This window comes from Acanthochromis polyacanthus, chromosome 17, assembly GCF_021347895.1.
Source record: "Acanthochromis polyacanthus isolate Apoly-LR-REF ecotype Palm Island chromosome 17, KAUST_Apoly_ChrSc, whole genome shotgun sequence".
Taxonomy (NCBI): domain Eukaryota; kingdom Metazoa; phylum Chordata; class Actinopteri; family Pomacentridae; genus Acanthochromis; species Acanthochromis polyacanthus.
The window spans coordinates 5,058,739-5,080,012 of record NC_067129.1 but is presented as its reverse complement, the minus strand read 5'-3'; the positions used below and the strand labels follow the sequence as shown (position 1 = coordinate 5,080,012).

At 41.2% G+C, this 21,274-nt stretch overlaps 1 protein-coding gene across 7 annotated transcripts in view; it reads left to right on the top strand.

The window, feature by feature from the left end:
* The window catches only part of rapgef6 (Rap guanine nucleotide exchange factor (GEF) 6), a 166,884-nt gene extending 150,908 nt beyond the window's left edge, over nt 1–15,976 (top strand). For 5 of the 7 annotated variants that reach the window (XM_051937182.1, XM_051937181.1, XM_022210682.2 and 2 more), the window contains 9 exons: nt 62–85; nt 1,704–1,924; nt 2,867–3,040; nt 3,972–4,118; nt 4,349–4,462; nt 6,026–6,287; nt 9,084–9,631; nt 10,663–11,019; nt 12,354–15,976. In XM_051937182.1, coding sequence (XP_051793142.1) covers nt 62–85; nt 1,704–1,924; nt 2,867–3,040; nt 3,972–4,118; nt 4,349–4,462; nt 6,026–6,287; nt 9,084–9,631; nt 10,663–11,019; nt 12,354–12,376 — 1,870 coding nt within the window. In that variant the 3' untranslated portion in view covers nt 12,377–15,976. The remainder of the gene's footprint in view (nt 1–61; nt 86–1,703; nt 1,925–2,866; nt 3,041–3,971; nt 4,119–4,348; nt 4,463–6,025; nt 6,288–9,083; nt 9,632–10,662; nt 11,020–12,353) is intronic. The other 2 variants (XM_051937180.1, XM_051937179.1) reach the window with 2 other exon arrangements.
* Nucleotides 15,977–21,274: the final 5,298 nt, after the last annotated feature.

The following is a 21,274-nucleotide window of genomic DNA, read 5'->3' as shown; positions in this document are numbered from 1 at the left end:
CTCCCTGACCCTTGAACTTGTCTCTGAGTCACGCTTCAATCTTCACGCCTCTTGCTTGCAGGAAGAAGAGGTGGAAGAGTTTAGGGTAAGTTTGTCCTGGTTACCGGTTTCATCCTGTTTCGGTCTGGACCAGCAGAAATTCAGTACACCCTGCATCCCCACCGCCACAAACCATGCATGACCCCCCCCCCCCCTCCCCTTTACTTTATCTGAGTGTACATGTGCATCTGCCTGTGCTTCTGTGTGATTAACCCTTCCATTTGCAGTGGCCATTCACATGAACCATACTGAAGTTCATCATTGACCCATTCATTGTCTGCCGTGTTCATGAGTTCTATGTTTGAGTCATATAGTAGCTTGAAAAAATAAACACATTCACATCATGACTTTGAAGGTTGACTAACCTTTTCAATAGCTGGCATTTTCCATAAGTGCAGGTTTAAAATACAAGTATGCAGCTGCAATAGGAGAAAATGTCACTTTTTTTCTCAGGTGAAGGATAAAACTGTGACAAAACTTTACAGCATGTGGCTGCATATAATGCCAAAATCCCCCCAATGTAATATATGTAAGGTAAAAGTGAAAATTCTTTGGCAAAACAATATCACCCCGAGGTCTGTTTAAATTGTTTCTGGAACTTATATCATGATCTTCACAAGCAGATGAAGTTTTATTCTTTATTTGCTATTAAATTCTGTATATTATCGCTCAAATTTGCACATTTTTGAGGACTTTTTGCCCAAGTTGGATTCAAAGTTGAGGTCAAAAATTCATTCTTAAGCTCAAAAGCAGCAGTTTAGTATCACACAGGATCTTCATCAAGAGCTGCTAAATGGATTTTGAACCCTTTAAGCCAACAAGGACAGCAATTCCAAACAGCGCTCAGAATAAACTGAAATTTTAACATACACAGTTCCGTGGTGAAAGAGCAAACTCTATCTGCTGTTGAAAATCATGAACTATGAGTGAAAACTTCAGAAAAGCCACTAAATGGACCTGCAGGTGGACTGATTTGCTAATTTCCAAAATAAACATGTACTTTGAGCCTCCGCTGAAACCCTCATCCAGCTGCCAAGTAAAGGTCCAAATAAAACCAACAGTATTTGTAGATACTATTTGACTCAGGTTTGGTGTTTGCTCATATCTGCATCCTGCCATAATATTCCCCATATCGAAAAATGTGCATCTTTTGTTTCCTAACCCTTTTTGCCTCCATCTGACAGAATGTTCTGCTCTGTACTGTGATAGCATGGCACACCAGGGAGTGCTGCCTCCCTCCCAGTTGCATGGTCCTGTTTTTTAAAAAATGCTCTGCTCCAATACAAAGACAGATGTGCAGATCTTATAGTAGAAGCAGCATTTGATGAGAAAGTATTCCTGCCTGTTTTTATTGGTGACTTTACTGATCATTATTTACCATTCTTCCTTTTTGTTTTCTGCCTTTACGCTTCGACGTGCATTTCCACCCTTCCTCCTTTATCTTCTCCTTTTTCCTCCCTTTATTCTCTTGATTTCATCCTCTTCAATCTTGATCTTCTCTCCATCAATCAATACCATTAACAATGCCTATCACCTCTTTACATTCTTTACACATCTCACTTCCTCCCCTGCCTCATTTTCTTTAATCTCCTCCTCCTCTGTGCCTTCATTATTCTTCTACCTTTCCTCCCTTCCTCTTCCTCCCTCTCTCACCCCCTCATCAGGTCTTTAAGTCAAGGCAGCACCAACTCCAACATGCTGGACGTGCAGGGTGGAGCCCATAAGAAGCGAGTGCGTCGCAGCTCGCTTCTCAACGCCAAGAAGCTGTATGAAGACGCTCAGATGGCCAGAAAGGTGAAGCAGTATCTTTCTAACCTCACGGTGGAGACGGATGAGGAGAAACACCAGATCATGTCCCTGCAGTGTGAGCCGGCTTACAACACCCGTGAGTAACACAGATGCTGAGTCGATTTCACAGACTTTACATGTTTTGTGACTCAAGTCAGCGCCTTTGGTTGTTACCTGGTAAACCCAAGAGCATCACTGCACAAATCGAAAAACAAATAAGCCTAAAATTATGAGATGTTAACAAAATGAAATTCAAAAGTATTTCACTGAATGAAAATTGATGTGACGTTTGTATTGTTAGCTTCTACTGCCACCTAGTGTGTTTGCAAATGCCATGCAGAAAATAACAGGATTGAATTAATCAACCTGTTCATTGATCCTGCTCCATCATCCACAGTCTCTGTGGAATAGAACGCGTGTCATGGCGTTTACGAATCAACAAATGATAAAATTAGACGAATAAGATGTGCGAATCAAATTTAAGAGCAAACAATGATAAGATTGGAAGACCTACCGTGTCAACTGAAGTTATGAAAACACTAAATAATTCTGTGGAAAGCAGCAACCCAGCAGAAGCCCATGGAGCCCATATAAGGCATAAGACAGGAAGTTCATGGCCTCTCTTCGTCTGCACTGATAAGTTGAAACCTAGGTCACGCTGAGCCAAGCAGAAATAATGCAAAGCAAGCAGAAATAAAAAAGAGGAGGTCTGACTTTTGATACAGTTACATCATATATTATTATAATGGCTCTTAAAACGATGGGTTATGGCCTTCCAGAACGGAAGAAAGCGTTTAGGAGAAGTAATACAATGTAACATTTTGTGCAGTCAGTTAAAATGTCAAGATTTTGCATGTTTGTTCTTACAGCTTCTGTGTTGAATAAACATTATTCACATCAGTCTCTGCAGACTGCTGAAAGACTCTTTCTTGAAAATTTTTTGAAGACTCTAACTTTAAATAGTTGAACTGATCAGGAATTGAACATTCTGTTTAAAATTTCACATCACCTTTTTTTGTCTGCCGTTTTGTCATTTTAGTGTCTAAGAACTTGAGTGAGAGGCGATCCACTAAGTCAGACATGTCTCCAGTGTCGCTGCGGTCAGCTCTACCGACGGGAAAAACACAAAACAGGGTGTCACAAGTCCTTCAGGTCCAGGTCCCACTGAACCCTCTACGAAAGAAGAGCACTGCCAAGGACATCGGCACGCCTAGTGAGTGCCCCACGATTATATTTTACTCCTTAATGCTATTTATATTCAGAATTTCTTTACAGTTTTTCGATTTTCTATTTGCGGTTTGCATCTTTTTATCGATTATCATTGACCAAGAGTTAAGCAATAGTTAAGTGGTAATTAGCTGCATTGATATTTAATTTTACAGTCAGAGAGGCACTTCATTCAGGTTAAGTGCTCATAAAACCTTCCATAATCCATAATTAGTAACAGTTCAGCTCAGCAGGATAAAATAAAATAAGATCACAAGGTACAAAAAAAATCTTGATAATCATACATAATTAAATTTCATATGTGCTGTAATAGAGTATGTAATTAAGAGAAATATTGTACAATAAAAAATAGCAGATGAAACACATTAGAGCTGAATATTAAAATAAAGGGGTGACATTAATTAAACAGTCTTAAGTGCTTTAAAAGACAATTATATGTTGTAGTGTAATTCAACAGAGTTTAATGTAGTCAAATTTATGTTAAAATCGGCTGAAATTAGAAAATTTGTAACTCAGGTTATTGTAGATGCAATTACTGGCAAACTAAGTGAACATTGACACTTTTTTTTTTAAATGGTGGACCACCTGCTGGAGAAAATGTATAACCAAACATGCCAGAATGTACTTTTACCGTTTATAAAGCACAGAAAGACAACAGAAAACAGTGGCTATACATAAAAAAGCATAAGAAATGTATTGTCATGTATTTGTACATCATGAATAAGTCGTTGAAACGGGTTCAGTTATTCATCCAGGTGGTTCGGAGGGTAAGAGACAGGTTAGAGACCGTAGGTAAGCAATCACAGGAGAGGCATTTAAGACTAATTAAACGCCATTTTCCATTTCTGTCTTATTACAAATGTGTAACCAACTTCCATTTGAACTTTACTAACTGTAATTTTTCTTTTTTCCCGCAGACTCTAACTCTCCCCAGGTGGTGAAGAAGCCTCCAGTGAACTCATCAGAGGAGTGGAGCAGCAAGAGACCATCTGATGACACCGTCTCCACCATCTCCTCCCTTCACTCCAGCCCCACGGTGTCGCCTCAGGGCTCCCCACGCAAAGGTCTGCAACGGAAACTTTTCACCCTGTGCCACCCTGTTTTGTTTTGGTTTTTTATCCACTTGGTGAAACGGTTTCCTCCAGGCTAAAGATAATGTCACTGAGTTACACAGAAACTATCTCTGGCATGAATACGCATAAATGTAAAGTCTTATAGTCATTTTTTTATTAATAATGTTTTAATATCTGTTTTTTAAAGTTGTTATTTGTTCTTGTGGGTTTCTTTCTTTCAGTGGGAGGCGTGGCAAAGTCCCACAACTCCAGCCAGATGAACTTGTCAGGATCTTCGTCGTCTCTGACCAGCGACGCCAGCACAAAGGCCGTCAGCCTGCGCAGCTACGGCATAGGTGGGGCTCTACTACACAAGAGGATCCTGCTGATGACCAGGCAGCACAGCCGAGACAGTAGCAGGGAGAGAGAGACAGTGCAGGAGGAAGAGGAGGAGGAGGAAGGAAGTGAAAAGGGAAAAGAGGAGATGATGCAGGAGGCAGTTCAGGGAGGCTTGTTTCATTCAGAGCAAAGGAGAGGAAGATCCAGGCGGCAGAACAACCAGACAGAAAAACAGAAAATGTTCCTGAAAATTAGAGCAGGAAGCCCAGCACACACAGGGCATCCCACGATCCACAGTGGATCTCCTCCCAGCCTACCAGTGTTGGGACTCGTGGCTTTATCGCCTGTTTCCCAGCCCAGATTAATGAGACCCAAACCTCCAGAGTCCCCCATCAGGACGAGGCTGATGTCACCCTTCAGGATCCTGAGGGAGAGGAGTCAGTCCAGGGAGAGGCCAGGGGCAGTCAGGTCGCATGTGAAGAATGAGGAAGAAGCAGGAGAGTTTGAAACTTCCTCGATTCAGGAAGAGTCAGAGCAGAGAGCCCGGAGGTCGGTCAGCCCAAACCCTTTCCTTTGGCTGTGCAGAGACAAACGCAGCAGGAGGAAGACTGTCTGACACAAATCACTGAGGCAGTTATTCGAAAAACAATGAAGCGAAGAAAGCATTTAAGAGAGACTTCATGTTGTTGACTAATCACATTTATTGAGAAACCGCTGCACACGTAGCTCCTTAAAGTGACGACACATTTCAATGTTGAGATGAAGGAGCCACCATGAAATCCAACATGAGCCACAGAAATGTGACGCTTAAGAGTTTCCCCAGTGAATATTTGAAGATAATGCAGCACAGATAAAAAAAAAAATCTGAGGCAGCAGCAACAGATGGAGCTGTTTCAACGTGTTCTCTGAGTTCTCTTAATGTTTATTCAGTTGCCAACATAAAGCTGTAAAAGTTTCAATGTCCCTGAACAGCCAAACGTCAAAGCAGGAGTTATTTTCACTTCAACTTCAAATGCATTCTCACAAAAAAATGACAGATGTTTTCAGTCGTTTATTTTGGAGGTTTTGGTGTGTGACTGTTCTGTTGCATGCAGCATTAAATCACCATGTTCAGTTAGCTTCCCTGCAGTCAGATTTGGTTGTGCTGGTTTTTGTTGTATAAAGTTTAAAGTGGGACCCCAGTAGTATCTTTCTCGGTAATTTCCACACAGTTCAGTCTGTTTAGATGTTCGACTTCACATTGTGCAAGTTTTCAGAAGGCTACAGCCTCACACATTTATACTGTATATGATCACTGACAGTCATGTGGGTGACATGGAGACTGTTTTTGAGTAGAAATTGATTAACAAAATCATTCAGGGTTATTGAAAAATGACAGATGAAGAAGTACAACAATCATAACTGCCATAAGAGTAAAATTATCTACATTCATCTACACTGCTGCTCTTTTCCTTATCTCTTTTTACCTTTTTTCCCATATTTGCATGTTTCCTCTGACTTTCCATCCTTCACATTTAACTTCCTCATTATTATAAATAGCCAACATTTCACTTCACTATCTAAAATCTTCCTCCCTCCAGGTTATGCCCTCCTGCCAGCTGGTAAAGCAGACAACCTGTCGGACTCCAGCCACAGCGAGATCTCCTCCCGCTCCAGTATCTGTTCGGTGGACTCGGTGCCGGCTCCGGGCCTTGAGGAACGATGTAATAGCAGCAACAGGACCTGTACTACTACTGCCTCTATTACTTCTATGACTACTGCTACCACGGCTGCTGCGGTTGCTGAGAGCACGGCAGCGATGAATGCACATTTAAATGCTGATTACAGCCAGCCCAGCACAAGGTAATTAGCTTCAGTTCATCTAATCTCTTTGGTAAAGCTAATTAATTAAGGTCAAAAAGAGGTGGAGGTTTTTTTTTGTGAGTGAGTGTACAAATACACTTCTAAACTCACACAAACACTTTCCACTTTTTACTCTGTTTGGACGCCTGTCAGCTCATATCCTGCCCCTAACTTTGCTACAAGTTATTAGAGTCATACAGTAGAGGAATCTCACACTGGTTCCAGATTGAGAGCTCAAAAGCATTCTCTGCTAGTGGTCCAGATACTTGACAGCATTGTTTTTTTTCTCATCAATGTCTCAGGCCTTGAACCACCGAGCTGCACGATTTCATAATTATCAGAAACCTCCCCAAAAGGCACCACACATCCCCCGTCTGCTACCTTTTGCTGCTTCTCTCCCAGCTGGATTCCAATTACGTCCTTTCCTCATTAAAACTCGGAGCACAGGAAGTCGTAAAACGCAGCAGGTTTTTATTATCATCCCACATTTACTGCCGTCCTCTCTCCTCCTTTTTCTCCGTTAACAACGTATCGCTTTTCACGCAGGCGGCTTTTTAATCTGGCTGAGTAAACAGCAGCGGTTTTTTTATTGTGTGCTGTTTGTTTATTGTTCCTCCATGATCTGGCCATTCTGTCTCATAAAGAGGAGACTTTAAAATATCGCCGGACGCAATAACCTCCCCGATATTATATTACCTCGGCATCCTCGCTGTGTGACTCCGCACTGTTTTATGAAATATGGCTCCGTTTCATTGAGTGGCTTGTTTGTCCAGTAAAACTGCGTCAGTGAGTCAAACCGCTGCTTTAAAAAAAAGCGGCTGAGGAGGAAAACTCTTTCTTTCTAACTCAGGTGTGGTGATCTATCGAGCACTCTGTCGGCTTTTTGATTTGTGATTTTGTAGAAAGCATGTGTACAGATGAGTCATGGATGGCTGAGCTTTTCAAAGGAGCAATATTTCATAGGTGGAACAACAAAAACATGAAAAATCCTGTTTGCATTTGTCTTCTCTTGTTAGTGTTTTGTCGTCTGACCCGTATGTCCTCCAGCCAGCAGTGTTTTATCGTTACTCGACCACCTCTTTTGCCTTCTTCTCCCTCTTTCCTCTCATCACTGTCAGTTCATTTCAGCTTCATCTCCACCTTTACAACCAATCAGCAGTTTCATATAAACTTATGCCAAACATTTTTCACTTGCTCTCACTTTGTTTCTTTCGCTACACTTTATACATGTACTGTATATACACTTTTTTTGTAGCTATTTTCATAGCTATTTTCGTGAGTATGTTTACCCACTTGTCATGCGTCAGACAGCGCCCAAAATCGTCTCTGTACATCTGGATGTGTGATGCTTGCATTGGAGAGCAGAACAACTGTACTGGAAAGTGAGAAAAACTCTTGTGCATTGTCCCATCCCACCACCTGCTGTAATCATCAGATGAGTCAGTCAGTTTGTAAATTAAACGGCACTGGAAAACACACGCTGCCATCCCAGTAACTTGTTAATAAAAGCCTTTTTTCTAATAAAATCTAGAAAACATGAAAGTCTTTAAAAAAAGATAATGTGAGTTTTCTAGATGGAAATATATATGTACATTGAAATATAAATTACATATAATAATTTAACGGAAGGAAACTTACACAAAAGTCATGAGTAGAGGTAACAACTCTGAAAGTATGAGAACACTGTGAACATGTATTAAAATGTGTGACCTTGGATAATTGCTCCACCATGGAACGAAGCAGAGTTATGTGACAGTCGGGGTATGTTTATCTGTTTATTTGTGTGCAACATTACTCAAAAACGGACTAACGGATTTGGATGAAATTTTCAAGGAAGGTCAGAAACGACACAAAGACCAAGTGATTAGATTTTGGCAGTGATGCGGCTTATAGTCTGGATCCACGGATTTGGTGAAGATTTCTGTATCATAGCGGCATGACGTCACTGTAACCATGACAACAAGTGAACCGCTGACGATCACATGATTGCGATCCTACTACAAATCCACCGCTGCAGACTTATCAGTCGGAAATGATACAAGGAACAACTGATTAAATTGTGGGGGGGTTTCTGAGTCTCATCCATTCCCTCTGCCCACTACATATTTAGGTCATGCCATTCTGTATCCGTGCGTAACATACACATGCAAAACACATGCCTGTGCTCAGCACCAGGCTGCATTCTATGTTGTTGTGATTTCTGATCATCAATAACTAATAAAAATAAGCTGTATTTGTGACCATGCCATATGAACAGCCTTGGTGGAGGACTGCTCTCTGAGTGCTTTTCTTCTTAATTAATTTAAAGTATTAGATTGCATTGTTCAAGCAGCTCAGCAGCAATGAATAAGATGGTATTCAGGAGTGTGTTTTTGTCTTTTTAATGCAAGAAGCTGCAGTTCCCTCAACATCTCTGATAAAAACAGGTTCGCTTCTGGCTGCCTGTTTCCTCCATCTGATCAAAGGAACAGATGATGAAGCTGCAGTTCCTGCTGTCAGACTTTGATTTCAGTGTGTACATCATTGTTGCAGTGTTTTTTCATGTTACTGACATTTTTCTTTACCATAACTCAAATTTATAACATCTTCACACTTGATCCATGCAGGCAAAGATCGGATTCATGGATCCTGCTTTCATGCTAAATTTATATTCCAGGTTTCATGTCACTAGTTAAAGTTTTATCCAAGTGTCTGACACCCAGATATGATTATTCTAATGTTCTCTGTAAACCTGATCATCACAAAGATGGTTTTATTCAGCATAAAAGCTCATCTTCTGTTCCATTTTTTCCCCAGTAATTTTTCATCGTCTGCTCGAGGACACACAGCTCGAGCCTCCACCTTCACCTCCTCCGTATCGACCGAGGAGCTGACCCCGGACCACACCTCTCTGGACTCGGTGGTCGACAGCGGCCGTGGCAGCTGGACGTCCTGCTCCTCCAACTCCCACGACTCCTTCCAGAGCCTCCCCCCCTCCTCCTGCCGGCCCTGGGACCACGGCATCCATGGCCACCCGCTCGCCCTCCAGCACGCACACCTGGGCGGCTTCAAGCACACGCAGCTGACCAGGCCCATAGCCGAGGTCGAGGCGGCCGGCCCGGTGTGGGCCAACGAGGACGGCTGCAAGCAGCACTCCAGAGACTCCAGCTCAGATCTGTCCAATCAGTCGCGGCAGAGCTGGGCGTCGTCCAGCTCGCTGTCGGACACCTATGAGGGGAATTACAGCACGATAAAGCGGCGAAACACCTCGGAGCACCCTTCCTCGCCGGCCAACGAGGAAGGAGGGCAAAGCACAGACCCTGCCTACAAAACGGTGACATCAAGCACAGAGAAGGGCCTGATAGGTGAGGGGTCAGGTTGAGAGTTTGATTCCCTGTAAACACAGCTTGACAGCAGTCCAGGCCAACTCTGTTGCTGCGTATCTGAGTGTCTGTAGAAGCAGTTGCAGTAGAAATAAGCTTTTCCATTCTAGTATTTGTTTGATAAGCTACACAGAGTTTCTTGAGTCATGCAGGAAGACATCAGCTTTTGCTTAAACTCTCTTGATGCTGACTATTAAGAGAGATGGCTGTCTATATTTTGTAGTGAAGTTCAGTCTGCTGCTGTTTTAGGGGAACTACTTCAGCTTTTTGTTGCTCGATTTAACATTTTTCTCCAGTGAACAGCTTTCAAATGCTGCACTTTGGCATTCCTTAGGTCAGCCACAGTGTAAATAAGTCTTCTGGATCTGCTGCTGTAGTTTTATGATAACCTGTAAGAATTAGCAGCTTGACAGCTTTAGAAGAAAAACAAAACTATGAAGAGTTACAGAGGAGGAGTTCAGAAGGTGTCACATTCACTGCCAATGCGTTTAATTAGTCGATTTGTAGATGAACAGAAGATTAATTGACAATAATTTTGATAATCGATTAATCGTTTTAGTCAGTCGCTCTTCACATGTCACACCAAATGTGAAAATTTGCACTTATATTAGAGTAAATCTTTATCTTTTGGACTGTTACAATGAGCATTTTTCACAGTTTTTCACTGAAGAAGCAAACGATTAATCGATTGATCCAGTAAATAAGTGACAGGTTGATTGATAATTATTAGCTCTAGCTCTGTGTTTCTGCTGCAGCCATCCATCTCATTTGTTGTATGTTTTTCTTTTAATTTTCGACACGTTTTGGTGCATGTATAGTTGTCTGTTGTGTTAGTGAAACACCACATTGATTTGATTTTTACATTATTTTTCTTTTTGTTTCTTCCCCCTCCCACACACACACACACCTCCTTTCCTGGTAACTTCCTTATCCCTCCTTATCACTCCTCATCCGTCACTCCCCTCTTTCTTTACTCCATCCCTCCTTTCTTTTTGATCTTCACCACCATCCAGTGTACTGTGTCACCTCCCCCGCCAAGGATGAGCGTTACCGAGCTCCCCCTCCCACCCCTCCAGGCTACCAGGGTCTGGCTCTGGGGGATCTCGGCCTCACAGACGGAGTAGTAGGTGGGCCAGGAGGTCTCCTCCCGAGGCCCCCGCACCTCAAACCTCCGGACTACAGCGTGGCCCTGCAGAGGAGCAAACTCCTGCAGAGCCCCGGAGCGGCTGGCGGTCTGGCCGAGGCTCGGAGGCTCGCCGGCGCCCTTCACCTCCAGCACCAAGACGCCCGGACTGCCGGCTCCACGCAGGGCCACTCCAGACCGCCCAGCATCTGCCTCCCACCACAGGACCTGGCTGATAGTGAGGATGGTACGTCCCTGCTGGATGGTAGCGGTATAAAAACAAACTGTTGGTTCTCTTACTGACAACAAGTCTCTGCTAAATCACTTCATTCGTATTTTATTCATATGGCAGTGAGTGGGATGCATTATGGAAGCCGTGTGAAAACACATGATGTCCACAAACTTACAAAAATGTCAAGACAGACAGTCAAGCACAATCTGATTAATTTTGTACATCTCAGTTTAAAACCAGTGGACTTGAAGTGAACTGTACTACCTGAAAATGGTCACCTTACCTCTTTTGAGTTCATACATTACATCCGTGGTTTTTGTTACACAAAGACAGCGTTAGAAACATGAGGACAACTTGTAAATCTGATTCAGGACGAACAACAATAATTGGATTTTAGGAATCTGCAGGTCTTTAGAAGTCTTAAGAAGCACTGAATTAGTTTCTTTCTGTCATGCGACGTGTCACCCCGAGCACTAGTAGGAAGCCTGCAGCACGTCAGCAGGACAAAGATGTCAGTTTTGAACTAGATTTTTCAGCTGAATATCTCCAGAACTGTGTATCATGAGGCAGTATTATTTCTGCTTTTGTTTTTGTAATGACTGGACTGTTGGAGCTTCAGATGTTTCTCGCTCTCGACATTTGGCGTCTGCTCATCCATTGCTCTAAACACATGACAGAGGGTGAGAGGGGAGGATTTTTCAGGGGTTTCATAAATGGCAATGAGACTTCAGCCTGACTCGGTGTAGATGTAACAAATGTGAAATAGAGCAGAAGTGTTTTTGGCCTTTCACAGGTTTTGATTTATGAAAGGCCTTTTGCTTACTGTGTAGTACTGTTAGTCGCTCTGAAATGCTCTTTTTAGATCTCATTGCAGCCATCAGTATTAAAGGATGAGGCTGTTTTATCAGTTTATTGTGCACTATTCAACCCTTTCTTAACTCAAACAGTTTCTGGGTATTTGTTGCTTCTGTGACTTTTTTATTACTCGCTGTGAGCTCAGTTGTGATGGAAGTATAAAACCTTCCACCTCTTTAGAAACAGTAAAGTCATGGCTACCAATAGAGAGAACTCAGAAATGTTTTTTGTGCAGTTTAGGAAAAGTTAAGAGACCTAGAATCAACATGAACAACATTCTCCTAGATGTTACTGATACGTTGGTGTTTGTTTTTCATTTCTTGCCATATTTCTCTGATTTCTGCTCTGTGTAAACACATCCTGCAGTTCAGCCAAAAAGTCCCCACATTTTTTTTTGGCTTCTTCATTCTTCTTTGCATCTTCAAAGTCTAAAGAAGTCTAAAATCCACTTTGTGATTTACTGTTTTGAAAACTTTCCTCTCTTTCGTTTGCAGATGAACAAGTGTCAGCGGTGTAAAGGCAGCGGCGTCGCACACACACTCGTTCTCACACACGGACCAAGTCGTGTTGATCAGGCTTCTGACTGGACTAGCAGCCTGTCGTCATCACATGTCACAGCACATTTTTCTCTAAGCCCCGCCCACAGTCCCGTGTGACGCCCCTGAACCTGACCGACGGGTCAGGTGACCTCTCGCCGCCTCCCAGGACTCACTCCGTCAGCTGTTTTTAAATCCATTTCACCAGACAGAGAAGAAAAAACAGAAAGATTTAGATACTTTTTGAAAAACTCCTGAACAGGTGGTGCGATGGAATCATACCGCAGCAGACGCACGGCGAAAAAATTCATAAAAAAGCAGAAGGAAAGAGTGACAATGATGATGCCTCGTGAGAAGTCGTCATTGGAAACAGACCACCACGTACCTCCATTTTTTGCGCTTTGAGCTCTCTTGTCTAAAGGCGTTGAATATTGTTTTTACAGTTTAAGATGTTGTACAGTGGTTCTTTTCCTGCTTTTATTTTTTTGTAAAGTGATTTTTCTCCCTCTTTTCAGTTGCATCTCTGAGCTTTGCAAAGTTTTCCTGTGAGAATTGTGAGGAGGAGCAGACAAAGGGACACAAAGTTGCAGTCGCGAGTGCTTGTGGGGGATTTTTTATTTGTTACTGTTGTTTTATTTTAATGTTTGCTTAAAAGAAGATGAATGTAGATGAACAAGAAAACCTTTTTTTTTTTTTGAGGTCTTTGCAAACCTCTGTTGAACCCTGGCACTGATAAATTTGCTCAAACACCACAAACTAAACCACATGCACACAAACAAACACCCACAATACTCACGTTTGACTGGACTGGAGGTCAGAAAAGCCCTCAGGAGCCACTAAAGAGCCCTTTTGCCATATTTTCCACTTCCTGTAGGTGGTGGAAAAAAAGAGAAATTACACTCTGGTAGCAACGGAAAGCACGCCTGTTTGTGTTTAGCACTTATTGTACTTTGCTGAGCTTCATAGAAAAAATGACAAACAGCATCTCTCAGGCAGTTTTGGGTGTCTCCTTGTTGCGCTCTTCACCCCCACCACCACCACCCGCCTCTCTTATTGCTCGTTCGGTCTGACGTGAGGTACTTTAGCGGCATGCTGCCTCCTGGATGTTCTATAAAACCTGTATTGTAACTTGTTTTTAATGAGCTGAAGAACAAATGCCTTGCTGCTGCTTCCCGTAGAGTTAAAACGCGTGTTGTTATTTTATTGCAGCAGCTATAATAAAACGATAAATTAGCACTGTGTGGCGACACAGTGTGCATGCACACACACACACACAAAACACACAGCGGAATCTTAGCTAGTGTGTAAAGACAAAGGACAGTGTTTACACAGACGCTTACACATTTTGTTTACAGTGTTTATTAGACTAGTTGTCTATGGAATTACAAGCTGAAATGGTAAAAAAAAAAAAAAAAAAGTACATCGCTCCAGGTTCAGTTGACCTTGTAAATTTGTTTATAAATGCAGCAGGAGCTCCGCAGATACAGCATAAGCTTGGACCCTGTGCTCACGGTGGACATCCCTCATCTCGGCTTCTTATTTAAAGAGCAACAAAACAAGTCTGCAGATGATGTGTTTTAGCGCCTGGCTCGCCTCTCCATTCCATGTTCATAGTATATTTTGTAGAATATTTAAAGGATGTGCTTGGAAAAAAACAACTTGTTTATTTGTAATGAAAGCGGACGCAAATTTGTACATTCGGACGGGGGGAAAAAACATGTTTTCCATTCGTGTTTATCTGCAGTTCGGCAGGGGTGTAACTGGAATTAGACGCTCTTCTCCTTCTGCTGTCGGTCTCGCGCTCTGTGACGCTTCTTTTGTTTTGTTTTTGCCACACAAAGACTTGAAATGATTGATGCTAATATATACATGGCATATATATGAATTTTTACATATATATTTTTGTTGTTTCTTTGCCATAAATTAATGTTAACTGATCATGTATAGATGAGAGAAGAGAGTCCTCTATAAAGGCTATTTTTGAATATTTTGTTATAAGAAATAATCCGAGGTTGTGATCGCCCTGCTTCTGTTTTTGGGGCAGGAGTCTTTAACGGAGTTTCTGTTCGTTCTTGTCAGTGTTCATGACATATTTTCTCCCCTCACTCTCTGTTGTTGGTGCCATTTCTGCTCTTTGAGTGTAATTGCTGCTGTGTTTTGGGATATGGCGGTGTGTGTGTGGAATTATTTGTGAGGCTGGATCAACGTAGTTTTAAAAAAAATAATCCTGTTTTCAGTCTGGGGATGCAGCAGATGAAGAAAGGCTCAGAAGTCATTTTCAAGAAAAAGCCCTTCTAAGTTTGCAGTTTTGCTTTGATTGCTTCCGCCTGCAGAAAGGTGGGCCCCTCGCGAGTCTCCTGCCGCCGCTTTCGTGGCACAAGGCGAGTTCATTCAAACAGCGGGGATGATTGAAAGGATTTTTTTTTTGATGCTATTATGTCCCCGTCTGTTTGAGCTGAACACAACGAGCTCCGATGCCGAATACATCGTAGTCGCTCTCTCAGCAGGATTTTAAACTTCCAACCTTTCCTGCACATCTCATAGATTTCATTCTACATTCATGAATCTCCACTGTGAGCCCTCACTTCTTTTAAAAACAGTCTCAATAATAGAAACTTTGAATCAGACTGAGTGTCAGAAACTGACAGTTCGTCCTTTTTTTTTTTGCACAACTGTACTCCTCAAATTCATAACCACAATTCAGTATTAATGATTATTTTTTCTTTAGCAGCATATGCTACTTCCAATGTTTTTCCCCAGATGATATGAATAGTCAGGAGTTTAATGAGAAATTAGAAGAAGAAGCTCTATATTTTGACCTGCTTGTTGAGTTTTTTTTTACCATGAACTTCCTAACTCTCTGCGCATGTTGATCTTTCTAAAGAGTTCAGGAGTTTGTTTTATTCCTTGCAAAATGCAGAGTTTATTTTTTATTTTTTTGCATTTTGTTTTACTTTCCTTCAGGGCTAAATTTCACTCAGTAGCTCACCCCCTTCTCTTCTCCTCCTCTACATACAGAAGGCATGTTTTCCCACAGGCTCTTGGCGCTGTGAGCACGACATGTCAGCGTTTCAATTTACATAAAACTGGAGAAGATAAGCGTCACCTTCCTTCACCTGAAAACGTCCCGAAGTCCCGTCTGTCTGACTGTAGTTTAGCCCCTCTCCTCCCTCCCTCCCTCCCTCCCTCCCTCCTCCTCGTCTCCTGCCGTGTTATCTGGAATGCAATAAGAGAGATGTGAATGTGTTTTATGTAGACATCTTTTGGCATTACAGCAGAAATGCACAACAATAAGCTTAAATGTGGTGAGTGAGCTGCACAATCTGTACAAAGAGGTATTAACTTGGTCTGTGGCTTAAAGTTTGCTTTCGTCTCACACTTATAGCTGTTGTAACTTATGTCTTTTAGAAAGACAACATGATTTTGCTTGTACGCTTTTTATGTATTTTTTACGAGTGATTGTAAATAGTTGTTATATTTTTGTTTAAGAGAATGTTTAAAAAGGAAAAAAATACCTTTTATTTCTCTGAGTCTACTGATGATGAATTTGGACGATGAATAAACAAGCAAAGGAAAAAGAATCAAGTGTCTTTATTTACTTTTAGTGTTTTTATTGAAGAATACTGAACAGTTTTACCTTCAGGCTGCTAAAAACAATTCAGTCTTTTTAAGACATTTTAATGCATAAATGTCACGTATAAAGTCTAATTCTGGTATTTCTAATGTGTACCTGTTTGTCATATATACCCTAAAAATGTGGAAAAATTTTTAAAAAATCCAAAATTTCCCATTAAGGCTAAGGAACAGATTGTGTTCTGAGAGCCTAAAACCACGCTAATGCTTCTACAATGGTGTCCTTAGACACAGCGGTGACTGGAGCTAAATGCTAACATCAGACGATCAGTTAGCTTTGTGACATTCACTAATTAGGTCGGGCAGATGGCAATGTCATTAGTGTTGCAGGTATTTGGCTATAAATCAAACCATTGGACACATTTAAATTGAAACCACACAATGAGACTAAAGAAGAAGAAGTTTTGGGATCATCAGTGAAATTAGTTTTGAACTTGAAGCAACCTTGAATATCTATGGATCTCGTTGTGGCAATTAGCTACATAGTTTTCACTCAAAACGCATGTCAACTGCATGGTAGCTAGATGAAAAGTCAGTGGGGTGGACCATGCCTGTCAGATTTTATGACAGTGCATCCACAGTAGCTGTTCGTGAAGACGCTACCCTGATTGTTTTTCTTTGTTGCCATTTCATCAAGACAAATGTTGCTGTAGTTGTAATTTGTGGCTACGTTCCACTTCCTCACACTCCTTTCATCTTGACAAAAGAGAAGGAACCTCCTTGTGCTGTTCAGACGTCTAACTCGCTGTCTCTCCACCTTCTGCTGTGTTCAGCATTACATCAGATGTGATCAGAGCTGGGGAGCATCACACTGTGTTCAAGGTCAGGCTCCTTTTATTAGTCATTAAAGGTTTACTGTCGCACAGAGGGGCGTGATGGTTGACCTCTATGTGTGTGTGTGTGTCTATACATCACTGGCAGCAATGTACTGTAATATGCGAGACGTTTCGGCACATTTTCAGAGAGTAAACTGGAAACCAGGTCTATGAACCCCATTTGAAGCATGTGAGGTCAACTGTCAATGTCAGCAGGTTGTTCAAGCTAAAATTGTGAAGTTCTCAATAGCATGTCGCCCTCGTGTTTGCTTATCAATCTTGACTAGCACGACCAATACTGGATTTTATAGGGCTAATGGCTAAATATCGATTTCTAGAGTCAAAAATTCAGGTTTTTATAATAATAATTAACAATACGTTCATATTTTAGAGTTATATTGAGTATGGAAATGAAGGGATCTATGTTCACTAACTTTCTAGGAATGGGTTTCACAAACTGATTAGTAACTTAAAATGAAGACACCGCTTGACTCCGCACCACCGTCTGCTCAGCGCTAATGCATGCTCTGCTACATGTGCTGCAGACAGTGCTGAGAGTAATAAGTAGGAGCATGCACTGATAGACAAACTGTTACACACCATTTCTAAATTACCCCAGGCATATATTACTGTACTATAATATTTCCAAAAAAGATTTCCTGTTATTGCATGTCGTTGATATGTGCACACATACTGATATATTACTGACAGGTCAATGTTGGTTGTAATATCAGACAACCAGTATGTTGATCAGGCGCTACTTTCGACTCACAAAAGCTATTTACTAAAGGTAGAAATTCAGAAGCAAGATGAGTTTCCTGGTCCAGAAAAACATCCTCGTTATTCTGAATAATCCACAGAAGGCCATGTTAGTGATTACTGTATGGAGAATGTTGTAAAAATGCATAAAATAACACCAGCAACATCCTTTAATCCAACCATATAACCGTATGTAACCACACAGGACAATAGAAGAACCAGAAAATAATCAGTTTAGATGTACAGCAGTTTTGATAACAAAGTTACAGATTGCTTTATAGTAAGAAGAATGAATAAGAGATAGAAATAAACGCACAAATACCCTCAGTAATCAATGGTGGGCTTACCCTTAGCGACAAAGTTGGACAAAGTCTAACTGATTCAAGAGACACTGGATAAACTTTTGCTCAATGGGACTTCGACTCCATCTGAACTGCATCTTTGTTCTTCTTCTGTGATAAAGTTGGAATGATGTCTAATGGAGACGGGTCAGGATGGAGGGGGAGAGGCATGTTAACCAGCATGTTCAAAGAGCTGGCCTCTCCACTTCAGACAGAATATTCCACAACGATGAGGGAAGTGAAAGTTCAGCTCCGAGTGGGATTCGGCTGGAAACGAGAGTCGGTGAAATTACACGCAGCTTCAATTATACATCACAAAGGGCGAAAGAGCCCCACTGGATGGCAGGGGAGGAAATGTGGAAAAACGGGGTTGCTCTGGTGTAATATGTGCAGCCTGCATGCACACGTGTGTGTGTGTGTGTGTGTGTGTGTGTGTGTGTGTGTGTGTGTGTGTGTGTGAGTGAGTGTGTGTCACACCTCTCCTCTGTTTTGACTTTGAAGTTGTGACTTTGTCAGGAGCAGAAGCCGAGAGCAGGAGGTGGGAAACGGAAACGGTACCACCTGAGGGTTGTACGCACACACAGGGGGCTGGCTTTTAGCATACTCCCGTCTAAATGAAAATTTGTGAAGCAAAACAGTTTGGAAACATATTCTGTCACCGGTATAGTCTTAGCGCTGCCCTTGAGCGCATGTATATGTGAGTGTACTCTCACATACATAAATGAAAAATAAGTTGGTTTTCCATGTGTGCCATTAACCTTTCATGTCCTGTTTTCTTTATGATCGTGTAAATAAGTTCTACCACTACTTCCAACTTGTTTTTTATGTGTATCTTGAGGACACCTTAAGCACTGTTCCATGGGCTGTCATAAAGTTTGAGAGTTTGCAAGAGATGAAAATAAAAGATTGATGGCCAAAATCAAACAGCTTTAACTGACCTGTGCCTAAAAACAAAAGTAAAAATAATGTGTTGAATAAATTTCCTTCACCATAAGACATCCACAATGCTGATTTTAATATTTGCAAGGTTGCATTGTTTACATCCACAGCTGTCTTCTCCTTTATTGGGTTTTGTTGATGTATCCCTACTCTCCACATCATACATTTCATGTTTCCACAGTGGCATAGAGCTAGAGCTAGTAGACAATTAGCTTAGTTTAGCATAAAGACTAATAGCTAGGGCTGCCAACTTGTGACCAGACCTTAGAGTGACATTTGGTTTGTGTGGGATGCTGACAGGGGGGTGTGGGGGTCCTCCCCCAGAAAATTTTGAAAATTATTGATCCTATTTCCTGCATTCTGGTGTAATTTAAGAGCATTTAACCTGTTAAACCCTTATTATAGAGATAACAAACATTGGGCTTACAAAAAAATCTGAAAAAAACAGAGCAAGAGCAGGCAGTACTGAAAATGGTTCTTCATGTAAAATATAGATGGAAGTTCTGTGGCTGGATGTGCACAACACATTTCAGTATTTTCCATAAATATCTGCATAATTGAAATAACCCCAGCACTTTGTAACATTTGGCTTGGAGGATTCTAATGCACTCAACAGCTTCAAGTTGACCACATCAGCCAACAATAAAAAGTGCTGAAGCAAAAATAAAAAATATCTTCATAACTTAAATGATCCATTCACTGAACAGAATTACAGACACTAAACTCTCTATTAAATGTCAAAACAATCCATGTGACTGTAAAAACTCATCAGCTTTACAAACTCTAAACTCTCCACTAGGATCCAAAATAAGTTGGACTTCTACATGAGAGCTTTAATTATTCTTCATCTACTTCCTGAAAAGTTTGGTTAATAAATAAGACAAAAACTAATATTTTCAGCTGAACTAAAGACAGACTTTGTAATTTTTCTGCTCACATGTTGTGTTGTTGTAAACTGAGACAGCTGGTCGTAATATTTTTTGAGCAACACACCATGCTATGACGTTTTTACAGTGAAGGTTCTACTATGGAACCAGTTTGACATGTTCAGGTGTTCTATGTGTGAAAACTCAGAGATTTCAGGTATCAGAAGGTGATTTTCAACTTTCTTTGTTAACTTTCTGCTTCAACTTTAAACTATATTTCCTTCACTAAGCCAGCCATCTGGACTTCCAGTAAGCTGTGTTCCCATTGGCTGTCCAGGTGGCTGCTTGGTGTTATCAGGAACACCTGAGCAGCTCACTGTCTTCCTGCTTTATGTCTGCAGTCAAACATTTCCTCTGCTTGTCTTCACTGAACTGTGTTTGGCTCTGTTGCTTTAGTTTGTTCTTTAGGTGTTGGCTTGCAGCTTCCAGCAGTAAAATCCTCTTTAATGTGTTTCTTGGTGTGTTTTAGGGCTTTGTACTGGATAGTAGTCTTGGTAAATGTGGTTCTTTAGCCACAGTTAGCACATGGTGCTAATGTGTGCAGTGATTAGTGGATTTGGTGCAGCTGAGTTGTGTCTTTATCTTGACTGTAGTGAGTCTTTAGAGGTTTTTGTTCAGACACATTCTGTATTCTTGTTTGTGATCCAAGGTTGGTTGTCCAGAAGGTAAGAGTTCCTGTCCTGATTTTCTGTTTAAAGAGCTTCTCTGGTAGGCTGCAGGAGACTTTAGCTTTTGGGTTGTGCTAGTTTGGCTTTTGTACGGTTTCATTTGGACGACTATCTTGAGGCCCCTCCATGTGGTTTAGTGAGGTTTTCTGGAACAGTTCTACAAAGCAACCTGCAGCAGAAGAGACTTTGAGAGTTTTTAGGAAGTTCTGGAGACCAGACTTGAGAGCAGCACAAACAGTTGTCAGCAGTTTGAGCAGGAGAAGGTGAGCTTCAGAGTAGAAATGAGAAGGAAACCTTCTTGACCCGTGTGGTGAGGTCCTGTACCAAGAGTTTGAGCAGGTTGTGAAGAGTCTGTAGTTCTTTGGTCTGAAAGCACCAGAAGAGTCGACTCATTAAAGGAGAAAACAGGAGATATTGTTGGTTCTTCTGTCACTCTGCAGTTTCCTTAGACTGAATATCAAGTTTCTATTTTAACTGATTTACTGTGTGAACCAAGAAGACTTCAATAAACCCCCTTCATCTCCTGGACACAACACATTTTATTACCATGTTTAATCTTTTTTTTTTTTTTTTTTTTTTAAATATGTCTGAGTTTTAATCATAGTTTTAGCAGTTTTTTTTTCTATTTGCTTGTGTAGTTTTGTCATCTGTGTGAAAGGTGCTTCTTCTATACTTCTACAGAAGTATTTTTATTGTGATTTAAGGGTTTGTTTCAATTTTAAGGTTGGGGTTAAAATTTTGACAAAAAGATTAAAGAAATAAACTACATTAAAAAAAAGCAATTAAATCGATGGAAAA